Raw genomic sequence first — 25137 nt, forward strand, 5'->3', positions numbered from 1 at the left:
GTGGGATGTCCCATGTCTGCCATGTATGTTTTGGCGTGGAAATGGGCCAAGGTACTTCTGTGGGTGGGCACGGGGCTGACTCCAACTCAGGCAGGCTGCCTGAGCTGACTTGTGGGACCCAGGCCGCTGGCCCTCTCAACCAGACTTGAGTGGGGAGTGGTTGGAGTAAGATACAACTAGACTCTGGTCTTGGCCCCATCATTTTGTATCAGCCTCAGTTTCTTATCTGTAAAGTAGATGCAACATTACCACCCCCACTGCAGATTTGTTGAATGAATGAATGAAATAAGACTGTGTACAACACCTGGTCATCTTTGTGGCTATAGGCTGAGCTGAATTACCCCTGGGACCAGAATCGGAGTGGGGGAGGGGGGATTCCAGGGATCCAGAAGCTAAGAAGAACCCCAAAGTTACCCAACAGCGGCTGTTTGCCTTGTGTCCCCACCAGCCAACAGATGTTCACGTCAGGGAGTTCCAGAACCACAGACTACTTGAGCAGGCCCTCGCTCTTCCAGTGATAAAACTGAAAGATGAAGGCCTTTGCCCAACGTCAAGGAGTCTGCAAACGACAGAGCAGGGCCCCAAGCCCGGGTTAGCTGCTCCTATTCTGCTCGGCTGACACAGAAAAAACTCAGTTACTCGGACGCTGGGAGCCAGAGGGCTCCTTGACAGATCTGGGGGGCATCAGCACATCTAGTCCCACTTGGAGACATCTGCTCTCTCTTTGGAAATCCACCTGGGCTTCTCTTCTGGCCCAAGTGGGCCAGGGATCCCAGTATCCACACCAGGACAGTGTTCTCACCCAAATCTCGCCTTGACACCCATTGCAGCTCCGGATGGTTAGGAACGACAAACTTTATCCAAGAGTTTTAAGACACACTGGTGTTTGGGGGAGGGGCAGGGCGCCAAAGGCCCTGTTGGGGGAACATGCTCCTTCAGTTCACTGCCCAGGTCTCTGATCTGTGAAGCCATGTGCATGCACACAGGAGTGCGTGTACCTGAGTGTGGAGAGGGGCCGGCTGTGGACCGGGGTGTATGCTTGAGAATGGGCATGTCTGTGTGCACAGCCGTGTGAACTTGAGTGCCTGGCCACACGCTTTTTAAAAAAAAGACCCAGGATGGGTCTGGAAGGGGCAACTCAGCCCATCCTGCTCTTCAGCCTTGCTTGGCGAGTGACTTCAAGCTTCAGCTTTCTCCTCTGAGCCGCGGATGTGGTGGCTGTCTGGCCAGGATTTGGGGAAGGATGCAGTGGGATGATGGATATGAATGCATCTTGGAAATAAAAATGGGCTGGTTACCTGTAAGAGGTGGGGATTATTGTTCCGACTCAGGCTTAGAGCCCCAGGGGTGGGATGGCTGGCTGACAGCTGTGAAGGAGGACACATCGGCCTTTTCTGGAGAGGGCAGGACTGTGAGGAGTGGCATGCTGCCCTTGTAAAAAAAGAAAAGCGAAGCATCTGTTTCTTCATTTTTTGGATTACTAAAGGGGGAAGGAGCAAAGGCCAAGCTCTTCAGGTGAGCCTGCCCCCATCCTTCCAGCCCCAGGGGCTCCTTGAGGCCCATCCCGGCCGGCCCCAAGCCAGAGGGCTGCCAGAGACTCCTGGCCTGGCCTGCGGGGGCGGGGGGGGGGGGGGGGGGACATATGGGGGGAAGAGAGCCCTGTTTCCTGACCGTCCTCAGACAGGGCTGCCTTCTTATTCGAGCCTCTTGCAGGGCACTTAGCATGCATTGTCTGTCCCCTCGCCCGATCCTCTCTTACTCCTTTCTGTTTGGGCCTCCTTGGGAAGGGGGCTCCACACACTACCTCCCTCCTAGCAGCCGGGCCTCGCAAGCCCCCGACCCTGAATGAAGGCCCTCGGGGCCCCAGGTTCCGACTGATGGGCTCCCGCTGCAAAATCGGCAGGGAAGTCCCTGTCCCCCGGCCAAAGGCCCTGGTGCCCGCCCCCGGGGCTGCCCCAGGGACGTCCCTCCTCCGCCCGCACCCACTCCCATCCTCCCAAAGAAGGATTTACAGTTTTCGGAGCCCATTTTATTGTTTAAAAATCATAACCGAAGCTTCAAGACACACGCAGCCCGACACAGACATCCCGCTTTGGAAACGTTTATTCGAAGAACCCGATGCACGGAAAGGGGAGCCCCGGGAGGGGTCCCTCGGGTCCGGGGCGCGTCACTGGGAGTTCAGCTTCTTGGTGGCCTCATCGACGGCGGCCAGGAGGCTGACCCTGAAGTTCTCCAGCACGGGCAGCAGGCCCTGGCGGAGGTCCTCGAGCGCGGGCTTGGCCTTCTCTCTGAGCGCGCTCAGGTGCTCGCTGGCCTTGGCGTGGTACTCGGTCAGGGCTGCGCCGCCGCCCTCCTTGAGCGCCTGCAGCCGGGCGGCCAGGCGCTCGCGCAGCTGCTCGCTGTAGGGGGCCAGCTGCGCGCGCAGCGCGTCCACGTGGGCGCGCGCGCGGTCCCGCAGCTCCTCGGCCAGCGGGCTCAGCTTCTCCTGCAGCTCCTGCAGCTTCTGGCGCGCGCCCTCGCGCAGCTCCGCGCCCAGCGGCGCCACCTTCTGGCGGTACAGCTCCACCTCCTCGTGCCACTTACTCTGGAACTCGTCCAGGTAGGGCTGCACCTTCTTCTTCACCTCCTCCAGATCCTTGCTCATCTCCTGCCGCAGCACCTCTGTCTCCTTTTCCAGGTTATCCCAGAACTCTTGGGTGACCGGGCCGATCTGTTCGCGCAGCTTGGCCACCGTGCTGCTCAAGCTGTCCCAGTTGTCCAGGAGTTTCAGGCTGAAGGGGCGAGGAGGGGAGAGCGAGGGGCTCAGGGGTGGCCTCCCCGGCACCCCGGGCAGCCCCGGAGCTGCGGGCCTGGCGCCCCGGCCCGTCCGCGGTGAGGCCCGAGCAGCACCTGTCCCTGCCGGGCATCAACCCGAGGGGCCGGCGCCCGGCCTCGCTCTCCCCACACCTCTCCTCCCGCAGGACAGCCTCCCGCTGGGTCCCACGGTTCGGGTGGACTGAGGAGCTAGGAGAGACAGAGCTGGGTTGGGTGCCCTGTCTTGTCTGTCCCCAAAGCTGGGCCTCAGGGACCTCGTCACTGTACTTGGAGTCCATCCTCCTCTCTGGAGACGGCCATCCCTGTTGCTGGCCAGGAGAGGAGGAGGGAGCTAAGAATCGGAAGGGGCTTGTCGCACTCGCAAGCAGATGGTGGTGCTGTGATTGCTGACCCGGCAGCCCCTCGCTAGGGTGCTACAGATCTTATTCTCCCTAAAATGGGTTGTGAGATGCTGGTTATTTGGGGGATCTCTTTCCTGCTTGGGGATCCCATTCGGGATTTTTCCAGGCCTTCTACGGGGCCCAGGAAATAGCAGGTGGGGATCTGGCCAGTCTGGCTACATCTTCCCACAGGCCTCTCTGCCCAGCAGGACCGGCCACCCCTGCCCCTGTCCCCAGCCCCCCGGTGCCCCAGCCCCAGGTTGGGTCCATACTTCAGCTGTTTCCCCAAGGCAGAGGCTTCAAACTGGGCCACATAGTCTCTGCCGCCGTCTTTGACTACGTCCACATACACGGTGGCTAAATCCTTCACTCGATCCCAAGGTGACTGGGGTTCATCTTGCTGCCAGAAATGCCGAGCCTGGCTCCCTGGAGGTGAGAGGAGAGACCCAGATCAGGCCAGCTCCGGACTGGGCTCAGAGCTGAAATGCCAGGCTTGGAGGCAGGGGCAAGGGGATGCGTGAGAAATCCTGTTCCCTGGGCTCAGGAGGGTGGCCCACGGGGGCTTAGGGAGAAGGCCCCCCTCCCCCCCGCCAATGGTTGGCTTCCTAGGTTGGGGGGCACCTACCCGTGAGGAAGAGCACGGCCAAGGTCAGCACCACCGCTTTCATCCTGAAGGGACCTGGGTGACCTGGAGGAGAAGAGGGTCCCGGCTGAGTGGGCCAGGCCTCTAGTGTGAGGAGCCCAATGCCCCCCCACTCATTTTAGTCAGGAGTGGAGGAGGCAGGGCACAGAGTGGGAAGGGGTCTCGGTACCCAGAGCCCCGGCATGGGGCAGAGACTAGAGCCTGGACCCCAGAGCCTGAGCCTCCGATGCCCAGAGCCGGGGAGCAGACAACTGCACTTACCTCGAGGACTCCAGCAGTCTCTGAGCTGCCCACTCTCCCAGCCTATTTATGTCTCCAGGCAGGGGCTGGGCTGGGAGGCTGATAAGCCCAGCCCAGGCCTTGCTGCAGCTCCCTGGTCCTGGCCATGTGGAACTTAGAGTTCAAGGATCAGCTCTGTCCCCAGGGCCGGACAAATAGAATGGGCAAACAGGAAGCTGTGGGGGCTGCAGGGACAGGGATCAAGGGTTCAGGCGGGGGCCAGAGGGGGTGGGTGCAGGCTTGCAGGCCCTCAGGGTCGGGGTCATCTGCACCCATGGCTTCTCCTAGGGGGGATGTGTGCCCGCCATTGTCTGCCATGCGAGCGCAGCCGGAAGCAAGAGACACCGGCTGGCCAGGGATGGCTGGGACTCCTCCCCTCGGGAGATGTCCTCCCCCACCGTCCCCTTGCATTCCAGGTAGATCACTTTGCCCCCACCCTGGCCTTCCCCTCCAAAGGCAGCCGACGGTCTTCCACCCAACACCTTTTGTCCCAACAGGTCAGCAGACCTTTCTCCAGGCTCTCCCAGACCTCCCGAAGGGGACGGTGGGGCCAGGGAGTGGCCTGGGCAGAGTGGAGAGGGCTTCGTGGCTCCCAGACTGAGACTTCCGGGACCTCTGACATTTCAAAACAAATTCTAAAAACCAACACGGAGTTGCCAGCTTTTGATTTTGTCATGTAAAAACGTTACCCACGGTGCTCGCTTCGGCAGCACATATACTAAAAACGTTACCCACGGTCTCTTCATCGCCCCCCAAACCCCACCCGTCTCCCGTGACAAGGACTTCACAAAAGAAAAGATCTTTTTTTAACGTCACGAAAGGGCATCATGTCAGAACAAAGGGCAGTCACTTAAGTGAATCCACGTATCTTTGCACTGTCGGTGTTTACATGTGGGCGTGCACAGTGAGAGTGGAGACCAGACTTTAGGGGTCCCCGGTGCGGGGGCGGGGGAAGGACCTCTGCAGAAGGAGGCCGCAGGAGACCTGGTTACTCACTTCATTTCGCCTCCCACTTGCAAAATCCTGGAGGAGGATCTCGGGCCAGTTAGGTCATCTCTCTGAGCCTTGGTTTCCTATCAGTAAAATGGAGACAACAATGGCCTGGGCTGTTGGAGGCCCTGGGGAGTCGTGTAAATAAGTGCAAAGTGCTGTGTGCTCAATGGTGTTTGCAGCGCCGCGCTGCAAGGGGTCTCCCGGAAGGCCCAGCACCTCCAGCCCCAGCTCCCTGATGGGCCCTGAGTCACAGAAGCTGTGGAGGCCCACAGAAGCCGAGAGGACTGTGAGATCAACTACTCCGGCCTCTCCCCTCCCTGCCATCTTACAGATGAGGAAACTGGAGGGTGGGGACCAAATTTGCCCTACGTCTCTGGTCTCTCAGCAAGTGAGAGGCAGGGCTAAACTTTGCACGCGGGGCTCTGGATGTATAGACCCAGGACAGCAATGTGCCCTTCACCGTCTACCCAGGAAACTCCCCACTGTCAGCCAGGTCCCAGAGCTGCCGGGCCCCAGGCCTCCGCCACTGTAGCCAGTCTCCTGTCCTTCACCGCAGATAAGAAGGCTTGGGGCTGGACAGCCTTGAATCCCAGCTCTGCCCCTTGTTAGCTGTGTGGCCCTGGGCAAGTTATAGAACCTCTGCCCTCCTCAGTCCCTTATCTGCTGAATGAAGACAAGGACGGAAAACCCCATCCCTAGAGTCACGGCAGGGGTGGTGTGCACGGCAGGCAGACTAATACCCCTCCCCCCCAAAGATGTTCAGGTCCTAAGCCCTGGAACCCGTGACTTTGCAGATGTGATTATAGGGACCTTGAGATGGGTGGTTTTCCTGGATTATCCAGGTGGGCCCGATGTCAGCACAAGGGTCCCTAACTACACGAGAGGGAGGCAAGAGACGCGGTCAGAGGAGACAAGGGGACAGCAGCTCAGGTCAGAGCAATGTGTAGGGAGCCGTAAGCCAGGGGGTGTGGGCGGCCTCCAGAAGCAGGACGAGGTAGACACAGATGTTCTCCTGCGGCCTCCAGAAGAAAGGCAGCTCTGCTGACACCAGGATTTTAGCTTTGTATGACCAAGTATGACCTCTTGGGACTTTTGACCTCTATAACTGTCCTGAGATAATAAACGTGTGTTGTTTTAAGCACTGCATTTGAACAGCTGTGGCAAAACCGGAAGGTAGCTGGCACTCGGTAACTCTTCTGTGTCCCCGAATCCCAATTTCTGGCATTCTCCCCATTCTTGCTCCCAGTGAACACACTTGCCCTCTCAGACTGGAGCTAGGACCCCGACTTCTGGAAACAGATGTGGCAAGGACTCATATTTTCTCTGTGTGGCCCTGACTTGCAGCTGCTGGGATTTGGGACGTCTGCTCCCGGACCAACCCAGCCACAGAGGTCCATGGGGCCCTGCAGAGAGGAAGCCGGTCTCCTTGAACAGTCTGCCTGGGCCGCCACTTAGCCAGCCCAGCTTTCTGCCTGTGGTGTAAAGAGCTAGGGAGGTGGGGGGTGGGGAGGCTGGTCCCCTCCTGGGGCCAAGAGAGGCTCCTTCCTTTCTGGGGGTAGAGCTCGCCCCAGCCAGCACACGGGGGGAATCTCAGAAGCTTACTGGCTGGACTCCAAGCTACCCGCCATTGTTATACTTTGGTTTATTACTGAAACGATTATTATGGTTAAACCTAATTCCAACATTTGTGTAGCTCCTCAGTGGCCAAAGCATTTCCACGATCGTCCCTGGAAGGCCCGGCAGCCAGATATTTTCGCTGTTGTCTTGTGTATGAGAAGAGAGCCGCTCGGGGCTGCCAAGAGCTGCCCGTGGCTTCCAGCCATTAGTACCTGGTGCTGTCAGGCCACCAGCAGCAAGGCCCCCGGCGCCCCTAGCCCGCGTGTTCCGATCAGGGGCTTCTGTTTCCCGGCTCTGGGATCTGAAGGCATCGGGCTAGGGAGCGCTGTTGATAATAGCATCCTCACAAGCAGCAAGTCTTTTTCACTGTACTTGTTTACCAGTGTGTCTGTCTACTCCGTTTCGTTGTAAGATGTTTGCCTCAAACTAGCTCAAGCCCCTCATTACTAAGATTTTGGAGGGGAAGGAAGGCTTTGTGCATGTCAGAATCAGCCCGGGGGCCAGCCTGGGAGAGGCCTCGAGGGCCCACGGACTGCATTAGCTGCTTAGCAAAGGCCCACCAGTGTGGGCCCTTAGTCCCAGCACCCTTTTTCCTTGATCTTGGGACTCTCCAGAGTGACCGTTTCTGAAGAGGGTCACCAAGGGCCCGACCCTGGCCCCCCCACCGGACATATGCTGGAGACCTGCTAGCTGATGCAGGAGTGGATTTTGCTCAGAATGATTAGCCACTCATTTCACAATTCCCGTCCCCATGTCATACTGGGCAGTCTACACCTGGGAGGACTCTGTCCCCTGCTATGCTTGGCACATAACAGACACTCAACAAATATTTGCTCGATGAATGACACTGGCACGGGAAAGGAACCGTCACCAGGACGGTAAAGGGGCATCTGAAGGAGCGGGCCTTGGGAGGAGCCCCAAGAGTGACTAACTCTTGAGGCTTTGGCCTTGTATCAGAGACCTCGCTCAGGACGTTTGAACGGAGAGACGGGAGACCTGGGGCTGGGACGGTTCAGACGGAGCAGGGGAAGGAGCCCCCACCCCCACGTTTCCTTTTCGGCAATTGTGTCGCAGCTCCTGGTGACAGAGCCCCAATTTAGGCCCTAGGGCAGGGCCCCGTAACCCGCCAAACGCGACTCTCTCCTGCCCTCCGGCTCAGGAGACCGAGGTGCAGGCCGCTCCTCCGAGGCCCGCAAAGCAGAGGCACATCAGCCCTCGGAGTGCTTGCCTCCGCGGTCGGGGGGGCGGGGGGACGGCACAAAGTCAGAAGGAAGGGTCTGGAAGGATCTGCGGCCATGGCTTCTACCTTCTAGCGCTCAGATCTCTGGCCTTCCTCCAGGAGGACAGCAGCCTCCTTCCCCTCGAAGCTCATCCCTCCTCTGGCCCCAAGGCGCCGGGGCTCATTTCACGGGGGTGGTACCGCTGCAGAGGTGGTTAGAGATGTGGAAGGCACCTTCGTGTGCCACTGTGTGCTTCCAGAGACGCTCACTCAAGCCTTCCAGGGGTGTGAACCACTCAGACGATTTCTAGGAGACCCTTCTGCGAAGGCTCTTTCTGTTCTAAACCGTCCCGCAGTGACCTTCTAGTCCAGCATGGGTGCCGACGCTTTTCTAAGTTCCCTCTTCCCGCTCTTCTTTCTACAAACCCAGTATTTCCAGCGTCAGTAATCTTTCTTCACAGGAGCACCTCAACCAGCTCGCTCTTAGCCAGGCCTGGGGCCATGCTGGAAATTCCACCCTGCCCTCTGGAGTCCTGGTGGGAAAAAAGAGGAATGCTAGAAATGTTCCGTCCCAACACTTATTTGGCAACCCCATCACTGGGCTGATTGGGGTCACTTCGCCAAGGCCCCAGGTCTTTGAGGACCTCCTTCCACTCCTTGAAAAGTACCCTCCCAAGGAGTCTGTTCTCCCTCTGACTCAGTACACTCAAAGGCTCCCTTCTGAGGGGGCAGAGTCCAAGCTGGGTGATTGGGGACACAGTGTGGGCCGAGTTCAGGCTTCTAGAGAATGCTCCTTGACAAGGTGGAGTGAGATAATGGATTGCTCAAAGCTCCACCCTATGCTTAGTAGGCCTCTTCAGCCTCCACCCTCCACCCACCTGGATGCTTCTCCCAGCTAGACTCTGAACCACAAGGCAAACAGTGTATCAACATAAGATCGTAATCAGGTTCTTATTTTCACAAACCCCTACTGTCCAACCCAGGTATTAAGTTGTAAGTTTGTAAGTTGCCCACCAGGGGGAAAAAAAAAGACTAGAAGTCTTAATGCCACAATTTGGGTCTGGAGATCTTTTTAATCCATTTTTAGTTCAACATAAATGAGAAAGAAAAAATACTTCTGACATTTTCAAAGAGCAGAAATAGGAAATTATATTCATATACATTCAACATATACGGCGCATATCGGTTACTACGATACAAAGCAATGATCTTTTACAAGTGTAGTTCGCAAGATGGCACGGTTAACGGGCTCACTGGCTCTCACCCGGGGGTCACTGGCAGGGGGCAGCCTGTTCTTCCATCCGCACAGTACCATGTAAACAGAACAGGCTGAGCGCGGGAGCGAGGGGGCGGCGGGGGGGGGGGGCGGCTGGGAGCTGGAACAAGCCCAGAGAAGTCACGGTAGCTGTTCGGGCCTTCGGGGTCGCCTCCTTCTGGTGGGAGCTGGAGGCCTCACCAAGCGGAGGGGAGATTGGGGACCATGGAAACGTGGACAGATCCCGAGAAGGGCTCTCGCATTGCAGAAATCCACTCGCAGGACCTCAGGTCCAGGAGCTGAGCTGCCAGAATCCGTGAGGACAAGCTGCATGGGAATCCTGTCAGCAACATCAGGACGGCCATGCTGGACACCCGCTTTCTTCTGTGCAAATTCAGGGTGAAAAACTAGGAGCGGACGGGGGACCCTTCACTCTGCTTTCCCAGGAAAAAGGATCAAGAGTCAGAATGTTGAACATCTCCTTCTTGCTCTGACGATCAGAAGGAGACGGACCAGATGCTGTCAGCCCCCAGCCGGCAGAGAAGACTTTGGTTTCTAACAGTGAAGAAACACAAAGAGAGCGGCCGACGACTGCAGTTGCGTGCGCACTGTTTCCCGGGGGTGGGGGGTGGGGGGTGGGGGCGGGGGGCCACGACACCTGTCACTGGCACAGGTAAGAGCTGCTCACAAGTATAGCGTCTACATAAAATACTTGGAACAGAAGGTGCAAGTCACAATTCAAATAGAACAGAATCTGGTTAAACATTTCTCTTTTAAACAAAAACTCCTTTTGTTTTTATTTATTAATAATAATAACAATAATAATAACAATAATATCAACATTTACCCAAAACAATTCCTACATGATCAAGAATTAAAACAGGCGCTGAGGATGCCTGGGGAGGAGGAGAAGGTTAGGAGGGAGGCAGGGCCCACGACAACCTCCGGTTCTTCCTGCCTGTGTCAAAGAGGCGGACGGGGAAAAGCGTGTGCGTGTATGTGTGTGTCTGAAGAACCACCGTGTACAGCACAATATAAAGAGAGAATGACAGGTGACAAGCACCGTGTACCACGGCTGGGTGTTCAGTCTGTGGGTAGGACCCGCAGGATGATAAAAGCAACCAACTTCCCAGGTTGTAAGAGGGGAGCTGAGTTATACACCAAAGAGAAGGCTCCCACTGAGACGTTCTGACTGGCAACCGCTCAAGGCCAGGCCACCCTGGGCCTCCATGCGAACGGTCTGATGCGATTTTGGCCGGGCCAGACACGTTTTTCATGGGATCCCAGCAGTAAAGACCTTCCCAGCTTCCCTCCAGGCTTGGGGGTTCTTTTTGTTTGTTTCTTGCTCTCTTTCTGGTCTCCAAGTGCCAGGGGCCGTCACCCCTTCTTCTCTCCCTTTCCCTAACCACTAAGATTCCAGACTTGTTGTCTGTTAGTATTTGCCCCTGTGGATCAGCAATGCGAAGGCATGGAGGCTGCTCTGGGGGTGGAGGCAGGGGAGGGGCGTGGCTCTGGGTCTCTGGCCTTGGAAGTTTTAACTGCTTTGTTCCTCTGTCTCAACAAAGGAAAGAAAGGGGAAAAAAGAGAGGGAGAAACAAAGAAGAAAAGAGAGAAAATCACCTCCAAAAGAATACATACAAAAAAAAAAAAAGAAATCAAACCAAACCACCAACTCAAATATACCAAATACACGTCCACAAAGGGTGGCAAACATGGATATCCTGTTTATTTCCTTGGCGACTTGGTCATACAGGTATACATGGCAAAACCCCCTCAGAACCCAAAAGAACCGCACACTGATGAGCCAGTGTGAGGTAAGGGGCCGCGACATTCTGGGTGGACGGAAACACAATGGCGATTTGGCGCAATGCTGCTAGATACTGTTGGCTTAAAGTCAACCTTCTCGTCCCCGCGCTGCACACAAACCTGCAATGGAGCAGACGCGGAGGATTAGCGTGCGGCAAAAGGCCCGCACGTTCACTTGAAAACTTTCACAACATGCAACCGGCTCACTTGACCCAGGTATTTCAAGAGGGTTGCCGCGCTGAGGCCCGAGGATGGGTCGGCCAGATGGCTTAACGTTCATTCACAGGCTTCTGTCAGAGTTTTCAAAGGGAAGCCATGCCATACCTCCTGCGTGTTCAGGCAGGACTCCTGTTTTCTACCACTGGCCCCTGATCGTTCCCTGCCTGGAATAGTCTTCCACTTACAGCACAGCCTTGGAAACTATGGCCAGACACGTTTTCTTGCTGGGTTTCCTGCTTCGGGACTGAGGTCAAGGACTGTCTTCTCCTTATGACCGCGGCCAGAGGTCCCCTGTCCTCCGAAGCCCCAGCTCACTTCCTGTTTCTATGTTTCCACGGCACCCTCAACGTGTGTCTTTGCCCCGCAATAAACCAAGGGACTATGGCCAGCGTGCATTCTGCATGCGCCCTACCCGCTCCCCGGAAGAGCTGCACAGCTTCGTCTGACAGGGCAGAAGAGGCGAAGACCAAGGGGTCGGGGGTAGTGGTGCCGTCAAGTTCACGGGCTACCCCGCACCAAAGGAAGCCCCGGACAGATCAGGGGCCGGCACCGGGCCCAAGGGCTGGGTCGGCCCTGGCGGGCGATACTCACTCTCCGTTTGCTGTTACACGCCTGCCTGTTCCATGCTGAAGGGGACCTCGGGGTGCTTGTAGGTGAGCAGGATGTCTGTAATGCACGTGGATGGGTAGCAAGAGGAGTTTAAATGCTGGCTGCCATCAGTCAGGTCTGGGTGCTCGTGACCGACTAGACTCTCCCTGCATTCTGCAAGACCAGAAAGAACACGTGAGATTTGCAGGGAGCCGGGGGGTGGAGGTGGGAGGTGCGCAAGGGGGAGAGAGGAGGAAGAGAAATCGGAGCCCCCTGGAGCTGGACTCCCAGGCCTGAATTCTAGCTCACAGCGGGCCCTCCGTGTGGTCAGTGGCTGTGGGCTGAGCCAGGATTCTTCCCGTAGTCTCGCCGGGTTCCACTTTGCCCCGTTCCTTTACTATCTCCCACCTCAGGCACTATCAACCCCTGCAGTGTGGAAGCAGACAGAACTGCTCCTGCAGGAAGATCTACCTCTTGAAGGGAGCTGGTAATCCTCCTGCTAGTAGGCTCAGGCGATGTTCTAAGCACTTTAAACCCACTAAGCCAATTAAGGCTCACAGCACCATCTAGAATCTAGGCTCTATGGTTTCTGCCACTTTATGGGAGGGTCCTCCCAGGCCAATTTGGCTGGCCACATCGTCTGGCCACGATCAGAGGCCAGTGTTAGAAAACAGGTACACTGACCGGCCTGGCTGGAGTCATGCCACTTCACCTCAGAAAGGTGAAGTGCCTCGTCCGTGGAGCCTGTAAAGGGCAAAGTGAGGATTTCTTGCAGACCTGTCCATTCCAAAGAGCCTATGCTTTGTATCTGTTATGATACCCTCCCTTTACTGGTGCCAAGGAGAGGGAGACACAGTCCCTTACAACACAATGCCCTCTAATGAGAACTAGAAAAATAGTTATTAAAGCAGTATCTTATCGAAGCATTACAAACACAGATGTGATAACCCTGCACTCAACCAGAAGATACTTTGTGCACTCATTCTCGATGCAGAGAAGTGGGAAGGGCTTTGGGTCCAGACCCCTTGGGGAAGCTCTGGCTTCCCATCTTCCCGTGAACCCTTTCTACAGAAGAGGAGAAGAGTCACTAGTGAAGAGGGGGAGGGGCGCCCCATGCATAAGGCCCCTTACCCTCATTCTCCCCATCTTGAAACTGCTGGCTCCCCATGAGCGAGGACTGACTGAGAACCGCGTCCGACATCCGGGCAGAACTGAGTGCTTTCCCAGCCACGAGACTCATTCCCGGTAAGTTATCCAGCTGCACCTGCAGAAAACAATTAGGAAAAGAAGTCAGGATACCAGAGAATGTGCCACTCTCGGGTGACCCCCAAAGACAGCGGTTCCCTCGAATAGAGCGCAGGCAAAGGGCAGCCTCAGGCACCCCTCCCAGGCTGGACCACCCAGACTCCCTTCCTCCGCGGTGCCATCCAAACGGGGAGGCTGAAGGGGTGACAGCGCAGGAAGCTGCCTCACCTTCCCCCGTGGGGTGGGAGTGGGTGGGGGAGGACACGGCAAACCTCAGCTGGTGGTCACATGCCCTTGGCAATGGCATGGCCTTCCAAAATCAGGTTTCTGACCTACCCCCAGCGCCCAAGGACTTGGTCTTAGGACAGCGCTCCACATCAGCCCCGTCCAGCACAGAGCCACCAGTCCCAAGTGGCTACCGAGCACTTGTAAGTGTGACTAGTGTGCCTGAAGAACTAAATTTTTTCAATTTCATTTTAAATACACGTAAATCTGGCGGGCCACCTGTGGCTAGCTGCTACCGTATTAGACAGTGCTGCCCTAGGAAAGCAAAGGTTTCCGGAGCTAGATTAGTTCCCTTTATCTGAATAAGTTCAGTGGAGCTGTCAGAAAACTAACCAAGAGCCTAGGGGTTCATCTGCTTGGGCTGGAGCTTAGATCGTTTGGGGAGAAGTTCAAGAACTCAGCCCAGAAGGAACAGAGAGCAACTACTCGATTCCTCAGTCTAAAGTTGGGAGCGCAGATTCGACTAGTCTGTGAGGCTGATTCAAAGACATGCTTGCATAGTTCTCAGAGTTGCTGGACTCTGGCTGAGAAAAACAGAAGGGCGGATGTGACCCCCCACTGCTAAGTTCTGTTGTCAAGGTGGGACTGGTAGGATCCCACTTCTGAGAAGCCGGAGGGGGCCAACATACATAAGCATCATCACTGTTCTGGATCGTGTGGTGTCTCTGGAGGGTCCGGGGCCTGTGGTGCTCACTGACAGAGGGGCGTGTTGGGTACCCAAGTCCATTGTGATCAGGTAGCTCCATTACTTCTCCTGGAGAACTTCTATCCATGCAGCTCCCTATGACAGACTCTGAGGAGACAGAGCAAAAGAGGGTCAGCAGATCTCGAGCTTCTCCCAACATGTCAACTCCCATCAAAGAAATGTCTTGCCAGAGGCAACGAGCAATGGTGAGGACCACATGGGCATGATCTGCAATTCCTCAGCCGGCTAGTGATGGTGCTTAGAGGAGCCTGGACCCGGGTGCCAACCCCAAGTCCTATGGCAGCTATGAGCCTCTTTATGGAGGGATCATAAACCCTCCCGAGAAAAATTCCATACAATGGCAGTTGGCTGGATCACATTGAACCTTTTCTTTTTCCTTCATTCCTCTGTCGATTTGACAGTGCTGTGTTTCCCAAACCTACATGCACGTAAGAATCTTCCTTGGAGCTTGCAGGAACCTCTATCCCGGGAGAATGGCCTCTGTTCCATGGACACCTTCTCTCTCCTTCCCTGGCTTCCACCTCAGTGCACCAGCCCGGGCCCCTCTTCCACGTTTTGAACTGCTGTCCCCAGCTGCTTCCATGGCTCCTCCACAGTTTATATTTCTACCTTGCCCTCCTCTCTCTCCTCACACTTACTTTGGTAATATCTATTTTCATGGCTTCAACTATATTGCCTCTAGGTAAAGAATTACTGAAATGCTCTTTTAATAAGCTCCACATCTGTAATTCCAACTATTTACTAGCTACCTTTCCTTGGAGAGCTAACCGACATCTAACACTTAACATGCCCAGCTCCAAACTCATCAACACCTCCCACCCCCGGTCCTCTTTCAGACGTAAGTCTTATCTCGGTGCCTATTTTCCTAATCTTCCTGATGTGAGCTCATGGGTCCCCCACTGACTCCTTCCTCCTGGTTCCACATCACCTCAAGCCTAACGAATCTACCGCTGCAATGTTGGTCACTTGAGTCCCTCCCTTGCCAATCTCACGGCTTCCTCCTCTTGCCTGGGTTACTAACCCTCCCTCCTCACCATCCCCGGACCGCCACTCTACAAAGATCCATCTTTTCACAGAGTAGCCCACTTTTCACAGCGCTGTCCCAGCCCACTTTCCAGGGAGTACCTCACACTCCTTCTCCCCTACATGCTACCCTCTATAGTCAAATGGGAGCACTTGATTCTTCCCCACCCACTCAGGATCCCAAGCAAGTAGCCTCCCTGCTCTCTCTCCCTGGAAATGCTTGCTTCTTCTTCCGTTCCAGCCAATCCAAATCAACTCATCCTCCTAGGTCCGTCTCAAATGTTAACATCTTGATGAAACTTTCCCTTTCAAACAGAAAAAGATTTTTGCTTCAAGTGCCAGAAAACTTTATAAGACTTTATTACTCTAACATTATTCCTGACACCATGTTCAACTGTGTATTTGCTTTAGCTGTTCACATTAGCCTGTTCTCTGAGAACAAGAATTGTATCTTATGCATGTCTGTGAGCCTTCAGTGTTCCAGAACACTGTCTACCCCCAGTAGGTATGTAATACTTAGCTCTTTAACAGATATTAATAAATGCTCTCTTTATTTGGGTTGGTATCCTGTCAGAGTCATGCACCCTGCAGAATGGATTTTGGAGCAGAGAGAGTTTGAGAGGACTGAATACTTCCTCTTGACCAAGGTGGTCAAGAAGAATACCAGGGCCACACCTAAGTTGACAGGACCCTCCCGGTAGCACTTTTGGCTCCAGTCCTTAAGAGCCTGGCACTCGAACATACGTTTTGTTTGCTTGCTTGATTTTTTTCAGTCAAAGCTCCTTGGCAACCACTGGGCTTATCTTCTGATGAACTCTACCTTGGCGAGACCAGGTTTTTAAAAAGTTGTCAATAACGCTAACCATGCCATTCCAATGTTTATTTGAATAATGAAAGTAAAATGTACCGCGTAAGTGTTGGGTAAAGGGTTTCAGGTCTCCATATTCAAAAGGTCTCCTACAACAATCGAGGTCAGGCCTGGCTCGGGGGCTGAGGGAAGACGGGCTGGGAGGGGAGCCGACTGACATGAATGTGGCTGGTAATGCAGCATATTCTGGAGAACAAGAGGAGGAGGGAGGCTTCCCAGCTGCCAAAGGTGCAGGAAGGCAAGTGAGAAATCTTTTGGAAGTTCTCTGAGCGAAGAGGCCAAAGAAACGGCCAGAAGCCAGTTCTTTTGCTAGTGAAAGCTCAAAGCTAGAAGAGAGGGGACGAGCAAGGAAAGCCTCCGCCGGGCCTCGCCATGTGGGCCGGTCCTCACTCATCTGAGCCCGGCTGCCTGGGGCCCCTCCGCGGGCACAGCTCTGGCACTCGGCCCACGACCGCCGAAAGCCGCAGGCAGGGTGCAGTGTGGCCCGGGCTCTGCGGTCTGCCCTGCCGGGAAGCGACACAAACAGCAGCAGCTTGCTTCTTCGAGGTATTTCCTAGTGCCTATCTTCTCCTCCCTGCGGCTCACACCATCTGCTCACCTCCCTGGGGTTCTTTCCTGCTGGACGCCAACCTCATCCACTGCACCTGCCTGCTCTGCCCAGGACGACACGAGAGCTCCCCCGTGTAGAGAGTTCCTCAAACATGAGGTGACAGCAAAGCTTCCGAAATGTACAGGATCCCGATCTTGATAGTGAGCTCCTTCCCACCTCTTTGAGAGTTTATAGTCACCTTTCCCTCTCTTCTCTTGAACTTTTTTATTCCTGAGAATGGCGTTTCCCCGAACCCAAACACCCACCCTTGCCTGGGCCCTGCTGCCAGAAAGGCTGCGCTCTTCCTAGGCCTCACGGGGGGGGCAGCGATTGCTTGGGAAACCGTGCAGTGAGCCTTCCGGACTCCCCAGCCTAGAGCTCAGGAGCACAAGCTCTGGGGTAGGGGAGGCGTGGGCTTGAATCCCGGCTTCCCCAGGACTCCCGAGGAGTGGGACATTGGGCAAGCCGCCGGGCCTCCCTGGGTCTCAGTGTGTTGGTAAAGCGGGACTCACCCCACAGGTCCCAAAGCGCTCGGTGCACTGTGAGAGCTCAGCCGAGACTGGGGTCACTTATTACACTCATTCCGGAGGTGGTGGTTCTGAGGGCACAGGGCATACTGAGCCAGCTGGCAGACACAAACAGGAAACCCTGCTTCCAGAATTGTGGGGACAATTTGTCCATATGTACGGGAACAAAGGAGTTACAGACACTTCAACTTTCAGAGGTTGGTTTAGGAGATTGGTTGAATTTCCTCTGGTTTAGGAGAGACAAATGCAAGTTAAAAACCAGATGAAAACAGATTAACAGGAGTTAGGCGACAAAGCTTCCGTATAATGCACAGGCCAAAGCGCCGGCAGGACTGGCACCTTTGGCTTGGCAGACAGGCGTGCGCGGTGCAGAATGGGAGGCCCGGAGGCCTGCCGGGAAGAAGGTAAGCCCGGGAATCAGAACACTCGACGTCGGGGTCCAGCTCCATCCCCGACAGTGCACGAGCCTGGCTCCCACACGTAATCTCAGCGATTTCCCTGTATCTGAAAAATGAGGGTTGTTGGCGGGCTGCAAAGACACCACAGGTGAAAAGCTCTTGAACAAGCTGTGAGGGATTACACGAGTCAAGTGTCCTTTTTAATAATGCTGCGTCCTGAGTCTCCAGTCCTTTGTGACACGCCACAGAGACCTGCCGACCCGTGGGAGGGGTGTGTGGGGGGCAGGTCAGGCGGCTAACCTACTGACCGAGGGACAGGAAATCCAAGCTCCAGGCTGTGGTCCCTTCTGCCTCATGAGCAGCTAGAGGAACGGTGACGCTCACCGAAGGCGACAGAAATAACGGGGGAGAGAGGACATCCGAGAGCAGCGTTCTCGGGTACTGACCAAAGTCAGGCGGAGAGTGCGGGGGCGGCCATGCGATCACGCGGGGGGCACATCCCCAGAGGGCCCCGTGCACACTGCCCCCCTGCCCTGGGGACTCTGGGGGCGGCTTGCACAACTCTCTATTGAATCTGTCAATGTTGACTCGCCCTTACTCATTTACTGGGCTCTAAGAGAAAAGGAGAGCAAAAATGCCATGTGTGCCTATTCCTCTCAAAAGTTCTGAGGGGTGAACCCTCCTGTCCTGTCATTGTTTCACCCCTCTGTGAGGCCTGAGTCCACAAATATTGCTGAAGCTGATGAAGCTTGGGGGGGGGGGGCGGGTGGAGGATGTGGTTTCTTTGTGAGTTCAGTTGATAATCTCACTGTGTAAACCCATTATGCTGTTGTACTTATTTATTTGCAAAGTAAAAAAAAAAAAAAAGATCAAGTGTACCGACAGCACAGAAGGGAGATAAACCTTCTTTCTCGTTCTGGAGTGGCAGACAAGGGCGATCGCAGGCAGCATGGGGCATGGACAGTGCCGGGAGCTTGCCACACTCGAGACACGCCTCTGGCATGTTGTGAGCTCGGCGCCCCGGCAGGGCCTGGCCCCGCACTGATTGGTAGCAGGCGGCCACAAAGGAAATAGGACTACAGCGGACTGTCACCACTGATCCCTGTTCCTCTAGCCTTACGAAATTTTAGGAGGATCTCACTAGCTCTATTCCTTAATAATTACACCTCTTCCAGCACTCATTCTGTAGCACTTCAGGCTAATGCTGTTTATGAGCTTGTCTTCCTTTCCCCAGCAGAGTGTAAGCCCCCTGAGGGCAGGTTCTTTGTCTTTCCATCCCTGCACTCCCCACAGCTCCTACAAGACCATCTTGTGCAACCCAGTCCTTCAGTAAACTGCTGAATTTGCTGTCATGGGAATAGCAGGTGAAGGGTCTTGGGACTAGTGTGTCACCACACAGAGATGGAAGGGTCATTCAAGGACAGCGGGCATTCCTTTCTGGCCAAAGAGATAAACAAGCATGAGCCTCCCGCACAGGCCTGCAATGGGGGGGGGGGGGGGCGGCAGCATTAGAACCCCTGTTGGCAAAAGTGACAGCCAATTATCTGGTGGCTCTTTGGTAGGGTAACGCTATGAGCACTCAAGTTGGGTTTTTTTATTGTTATGTTAATCCCCATACATTACATCATTAGTTTTAGATGTAGTGTTCCACGATTCATTGTTTGTGCATAACACCCAGTGCTCCATGCAGAACGTGCCCTCCTCAATACCCATCACCAGGCTAACCCATCCTCCCACCTCCCTCCCCTCTAGAACCCTCAGTTTGTTTCTCAGAGTCCATCGTCTCTCAGGGTTCGTCTCCCCCTCCGAATTCCCCCCCTTCATTTTTCCCTTCCTACTACTTTCTTCTTTTCTTTTTTTTTAATTTTTTTTTAAAGATTTTACTTATTCATGAGAGACAGAGAGAGACAGAGGCAGAGGGAGAAGCAGGCTCCCCGCAGAGCAGGGAGCCCGATGCGGGACTCGATCCCAGGACCCTGGGATCATGACCTGAGCCGAAGGCAGACACTTAACCGACTGAGCCACCCAGGCGTCCCTTTCTTCTTTTCTTTTAACATAAAATGTATTATTTGTTTCAGAGGTACAGGTCTGTGATTAAAGAACAGAATCATGTCAGGTTAAAGCGGGAAAAGATGGTGGAGCCATGGCTTCTACCGTAAAAGGGACTGTAACATACATATATACAACCAGGGTGGCTGTGGAAAAGAAAGGAGTAACCGAGCTGAGAGCCTCAGGCATGGAGCAGAAGTACTGCAGACATGAATCCCATCCTCCTTCTCTTTGGGGGCATTTAGCTTAACGTCCCCCGTTACACAGATGAGGAAAGAGAGGAGACGTGATGTGCCAGGCCCACGGTCCTGGAGGAAGCTCGTGTCGTCTAAGGTAAGGACAATGGGACACCTCAGAGGAAGACGTCATTTTTTTTTTTTTAAAAAGATTTTATTTATTTATTTGACAGAGAGAGAGACAGCGAGAGCAGGAACACAAGCAGGGGGAGTGGGAGAGGGAGAAGCAGGCTCCCCGCTGAGCAGGGAGCCCGATGCGGGGCTCGATCCCAGGACCCTGGGATCATGACCTGAGCCGAAGGCAGACACTTAACGACTGAGCCACCCAGGCGCCCTGGAAGACGTCATTTTAAACACACCGATGTCCACGCCCGCAGGTGACTAGAACTCTTGAGCAGCATGGGGCTCCCCGAGGCCAGTGGTTTCCCTACTGCTTTATCTCACTATACCGGGTCGTAAAATCACAGTAATCAACTTGTGGCTTTATTCACTAAAGACAACTGTAGATGGTTGCAAGAGTCACAGAGTAGGGACAGATGTTGGAGGGAGACAAGATGAACAGTACTCAGGCAAGAAAAGGCATCCTCTGTGGCTCAGTTAAAGAGAAAGTTTAAAACTGAGGGTTGCTGGGGGATCCTGGGTGGCTCAGTCGGTTGGGCATCTGCCTTCGGCTCGGGTCGTGATCCCGGGGTCCTGGGATCGAGCCCCGCATCGGGCTCCCTGCTCCACGGGAGCCTGCTTCTCCCTCTCCCACTCCCCCTGCTTGTGCTCTCTCTCTGTGTCAAATAAATAAATCTTTATAAACAACAACAACAACAAAAAACTGAGGGTTCCTGGAGGGGAGAGGGGTGGGGGATGGGGTAACTGGGTGATGGGCATTAAGGAGGGCACGTGATGTAATGAGCACTGGGTGTTACAGAAGACTGATGAATCACTGACCGCTACCTCTGACACCAATAACATATGTTAACTGAGATTAAATAAAAATAAATAAATTTTTAAAAAGAGTAAGTTTAGAGTCAACTGGGTAGAAAGAAGGAAGAATCATCTCTACACTGTATTAGCAAGCAGGGCAGGAGCTAAGATTACAATTTCTAGAAAAGCTCGTTATCAAAGGTCAGGAAAAGAAGGTTCAAGAAATAAAGGGCTTTCGGAGGGGAAGGTACTGGCAAAGCCGGTAACCAGGCACAGGGTAGTCCTGAGCTAAAAGCTCTAGGGAGACACTTATTGCTTGATTCTTCCAGAGACCAGAGGAGATGTCTGGAGGGGATAAGGGTGGTGATGGTGGTGGACGGGACAAGGTAGGGAGAAGGGAGAGGGAGGACAGAAGTAATGAGAGTCACTCAGCCAGGAGAAGAAGTAGGGGAGATCTGTCAAAAGAACCACAGAACCGTGAAGTTCTGGCCAGAAGGGAAGGCCTCAGGACTTCCTGTGGCACAAGGCAGCTGGATCTAGATCATACTCTGGATCTTTGAAAACCTCTGCCCACAGAGAAACAATCTATAAAATGGGATTTAAGGCCAATTTAATTTTTACTGCTGCTGTGGACTTTGGTTCTATTAATTATCAGATACAATTCCTGTTTGCATTTAAGAGCTGTGCTCCCTTTATGGCTGCATCTAAAATAAGAACATGCTGCATACTCTTGTAGAACATATAATTGTCCTAGACTTTAATAAATGAGCATTTTACAGTGGGGAAAAAAAAAAAAGGAAACCTCTGTCCTTAGCTTCTACTCCTTCCTTCATGTGCACTACACTTCAAACCCACCAAACCTGCTTGCTTCCCCCCCAGAACACCACCGAGGCACCCCGCCTGCTGGTCTTTCCCCTGGCTTCTCCCTTACAGCCAAATGGCAAATTCCTCTTCGTCCACCAAGACCCGACTCAAATGCACTTCTTGCTGGAAACCTGTGCTATTCTTCTGACTGAGAACTCTCTCTCCTCCCTCTGGTGCCCCCGCAGCACCCGTACGAGCCGACTACAGTCTGCCTCACCGTAGGCACCAAGGAGACGAGCAAGCCTGCTGGGGGCGGGGGGGGTGTTCCTCGGACAATTATGGGACACAGGCGAATTCAAGCCCCCCAGCCTTTCTGTACGCAGGAGTCACACAGGAGGGAAAACTGGGCAGAAATGAGAATTTTTGAAGAAAAACATTTCAAAAGGTGTTTCCATACATGGCATTCCAGGATGGGGCGGCGGGGGGAGCGGGGAGTGGACGCTGTTTGCTCTGGCTCTGCTCAGTCCTCACTGCCTTGCACACCTGGGACGTGCTTAGTCAGCATCTCCTGCAGGGAACGGGATAACTCCCGGGCTCACGTGCCACTTAACAGCTGCTGACCTTGGGGGCAAATTACTTAATCTGTGTCTCGTTTGTCTCACTGGTGAAATGGGGACAGGAAGAGTTAACTGCCTTATAGGGTTGCTGTGAGGATTAAATGAACTTGTATGTGAATAGCAGTGGGTGTCTGGCACATGGAAAGCCCTGGAGAGATGTTCACCATTCTCCTCCTTTTTACACCGACTACAATATGCTAATCTGGTGAAAAGCTTTCATTCACGCACGAAGCTCTTCCTCAGTATCCCTGATACTATCATCCTGCCTCTGCTGGAACACTCCCAGTGACAGAAAGCTCCCAGGCTGCTGAAGCAGCTTATTCTAGAAAGTTCTTACGAAGGTCTTCCACAGGAGTTGACATTTGCTGACACTTCGATCCTGATCTTGGTCCTGGCCCATAATACGGACTCCAAAAAGTCTAATCCCTTGTTCCACGTGGTTATGATGGTTCTCCTTAGTTCCTTTTTTCCTCCCAAGCCTGAACATTGCCAGGTCTGTCAGCCATTCCACATATGACCTGGTTCTGAAATCTCCCACCATCCTATGCCCACCTACAAATACAGCCGCAGGCGAACACAGTCTGTCTGACCGGTGCAGGCCTCTAAGCCGAATGGCACCCATTTGCTCAAAAACCCAGGATTCTGAACTGTTTTAGGCAAGCACATGTCCCTCCCTGGCCGTGCATTACTAAGCACAACCGGAAAGCACCAAGTCTTCTTCATAAACGGATTCAGAGCAAGGCCTCTGTCCTGCTCTGTTCCATAGGACCTAACTCCCCAGGAGTTTGTGTGCTGACCTCAAAGGACAGGCCAGGAGATGCAGGTAACTCCAAGAGGGGGAGGATGGAAGATATGCTCGGTTTCAAGACGGTTTATTTTCTGGATAGGCTCATTTTCTGTGATCTATGGTGATGGGATGGATGTCAGTGCAGTTTTTGTCTCGGATGAATGCTAGGATGACGATGGAAGAAGATTTTCGGAGTATAACTGACTGCTGGTAATCCTAATCTCCTTCAGGATGGAAATGAACGTACTCATGCATTATACAAAGTGATGCAGGAAAACACCGGGGATCCCTTATGACGCTGGGATATTCTGTACTTAGCTTGTTAATGAGAGGAGCAGAGTAATAATAATGCCTCACATTTCCATCATCCTTGCTGAGGAGCAAGTGCTTCTCTCATCCTCACATGTGCGTGCGCGCACGCATTATGTGAAACACGGCACATACGTGCATGTTTTTATCTTCCCAAGTACTCTGCAAAGCATCATTGTTCCTCCTGCCCATTTTTCACAGAGGAGAACTTAAGAACCTGGGGTTTAAGTGACAAGGTTACGGCATTCGTGATAGAGGCGAGTCTGGAATCGAGGGGCGTTTCTGACCCTTGGTCCAACACCATTTACACAAAGCCGTATTTCCTTAGCACTGGCTGATTTTGTTCTACTGCAGAAGTTAAAGTGGGCTATTTTGATGATGGGAAATTCTGGTTTCCAAGGAACCATGGTACGAATAGGAGAAATGGGAACTATCCTTACCGACTGGATTATGTAAGCGCTAATTTCCTATCGCTATCTTTTTATTTTGAAAGCATTCCCCTTAAGGACCAGTGCCCGTTCCCCACATCCTTCTGCCCCATAAGGTCCTGCAGGTCTTCTCAGGAATTCTTTTTCTCTTAGGAACACAGAGCCCTGACTGGAAAAAGACGCCGTCCCTGAGTTACGTGAATTCGGGCAGACTGGCCCGGGACGCTTACCCCGAAGGGCTCTTACCTTGGCTGGACCCCTTATTTCGACTGAATGCAGCAGTCGACTGATGTCGGTAGGGATGCATCCCCAACTCCTGCGTGTGGCTCACAGTTCCCAGTAAAGACTCGGGGTCCCCGGGTCCAGCAGTACTCAAGAGCAGGGGGCTGTCACGGCAGCCTTTGGTCCCTGCGTTTGAGCGCTTCCTGTCCGGGAAGCTGTCCGTGGCTGCCTCACAGGAGCACTCCTCTTCCATGCTCTCCGAGCGCAGGAGGGCCGGCTGCTGGGCGTACCCGTGCGCGGGGCTGGGGGGCGCGGCCTGCGACAGGCATTCCTGGGCCCTGATCTGCAGGAGACGCTGGGGGCTGGTGTGGTGGTGGTGGAGCGAGTCAGCATTCTGATACGGTAAAGCCTGGCGCTCTGCCAAGGGCTGCCCCCCGAGACCGGGAGCCAGGCTCCCCGCGTCCCCCTGGTTCCTGTGCCGGAACAGGTCGGGGTAGTCCTGCTGCTGCCGCTGCCTCTTCACGAGCTGCGCGAACTCCGCCGGGGGCAGCCGGATGTCCGAGTGGCCGCTGAGCGAGTGCCGGGGGGAGAGCAGTCCCTGGAGGATGTGCGGCACCTGCTGGTGTCTCGTGTAGTCTGGCGGCGTGGGGGACAGCAGGGCCTGCTGCAGGGCCGACGCCGCATAGTGCGCTGGCTGCTGATGGGCGCTGGGAGGGAAGGTGGGGAACTGGTCAAGTGGAGGGACTTTCAGGGCTTGGGCTGGAGGGAACCCCGCTCCTGCTGAAGGGCTGTAGCTGCTGGGGGAACCCCGGGACGGGTCCGAAAACAGGTGGGGGTGTAAGTGCGCCTGGTCGTAGTTAGCAGGGGAGAACCGATTCCCGTTCGAGCTGCAGACACAAAAGGGAGTGAGTACCAGGCATCCGCGTGACAGGTGCGCTAGAGTCCCCTGGGGAACAGCTACTCCTCTTCCTCAGTAGGGAGCCCCCCCTCCCCGGGACAGGGAAGTGCGGTGTGACGGGGAAGATGGGGATGCTCGCAGCATCCCGACTCGTCCTCGCATTCGCTTCTCCGGTCACCGCCAGGGGTCACGGGGCACCGTGTGGGGGACAGCTCCAGCTCCAGCTTCAAGAGAGGGACTTGGCCTATTTTACAGCATCTCTGAGCTACTAAGAAGCACCAAGCTCTTAGAATAAAAGTGACAGAGGGAAAGAATCCTAAAAAAATAGACAAGGGGTCTGGCATTTTTAGAAATTCCTCTAATAGGCCATTTTCTTCTTTGGAGACAAATAGGAAGGTAGCTCTGTCATTTTCCTTCT

At 54.3% G+C, this 25137-nt stretch overlaps 2 protein-coding genes across 7 annotated transcripts in view; both read right to left on the reverse strand.

Annotated features, from left to right (window-relative positions):
* Positions 1-2014: 2014 nt before the first annotated feature.
* Positions 2015-5135, reverse strand: APOA1 (apolipoprotein A1). 2 transcript variants are annotated; one of them, XM_035009002.1, is made up of 4 exons: positions 5113-5135; positions 3820-3882; positions 3467-3620; positions 2015-2771 (listed from the first exon to the last, which is right to left on the reverse strand). In XM_035009002.1, the coding sequence occupies exons 2-4, from the start codon at positions 3860-3862 to the stop codon at positions 2168-2170; spliced, it is 801 nt and encodes a 266-aa protein (XP_034864893.1). In that variant the 5' UTR covers positions 3863-3882; positions 5113-5135; the 3' UTR covers positions 2015-2167. The 2 variants fall into 2 exon arrangements, with proteins under 2 accessions (XP_034864893.1, XP_034864892.1); XM_035009001.1 differs by lacking the exon at positions 5113-5135 and adding an exon at positions 4099-4252.
* A 3700-nt stretch (positions 5136-8835) lies between these two features.
* SIK3 (SIK family kinase 3) overlaps positions 8836-25137 on the reverse strand; it is a 245049-nt gene continuing 228747 nt past the window's right edge. For 2 of the 5 annotated variants that reach the window (XM_035009004.1, XM_035009005.1), the window contains 5 exons: positions 23846-24708; positions 13973-14136; positions 12945-13077; positions 11817-11987; positions 10902-11126 (listed from right to left, as the gene is read on the reverse strand). In XM_035009004.1, coding sequence (XP_034864895.1) covers positions 11830-11987; positions 12945-13077; positions 13973-14136; positions 23846-24708 — 1318 coding nt within the window. In that variant the 3' untranslated portion in view covers positions 10902-11126; positions 11817-11829. Of the gene's footprint in view, positions 11127-11816; positions 11988-12944; positions 13078-13972; positions 14137-23845; positions 24709-25137 lie in introns of all 5 variants that reach the window. The other 3 variants (XM_035009008.1, XM_035009006.1, XM_035009003.1) reach the window with 2 other exon arrangements.

The sequence above is a fragment of the Mirounga leonina genome, unplaced genomic scaffold, assembly GCF_011800145.1.
Source record: "Mirounga leonina isolate KUSES-001 unplaced genomic scaffold, KU_Mleo_1.0 Mir_153, whole genome shotgun sequence".
In the NCBI taxonomy this organism is placed as follows: Eukaryota; Metazoa; Chordata; class Mammalia; order Carnivora; family Phocidae; genus Mirounga; species Mirounga leonina.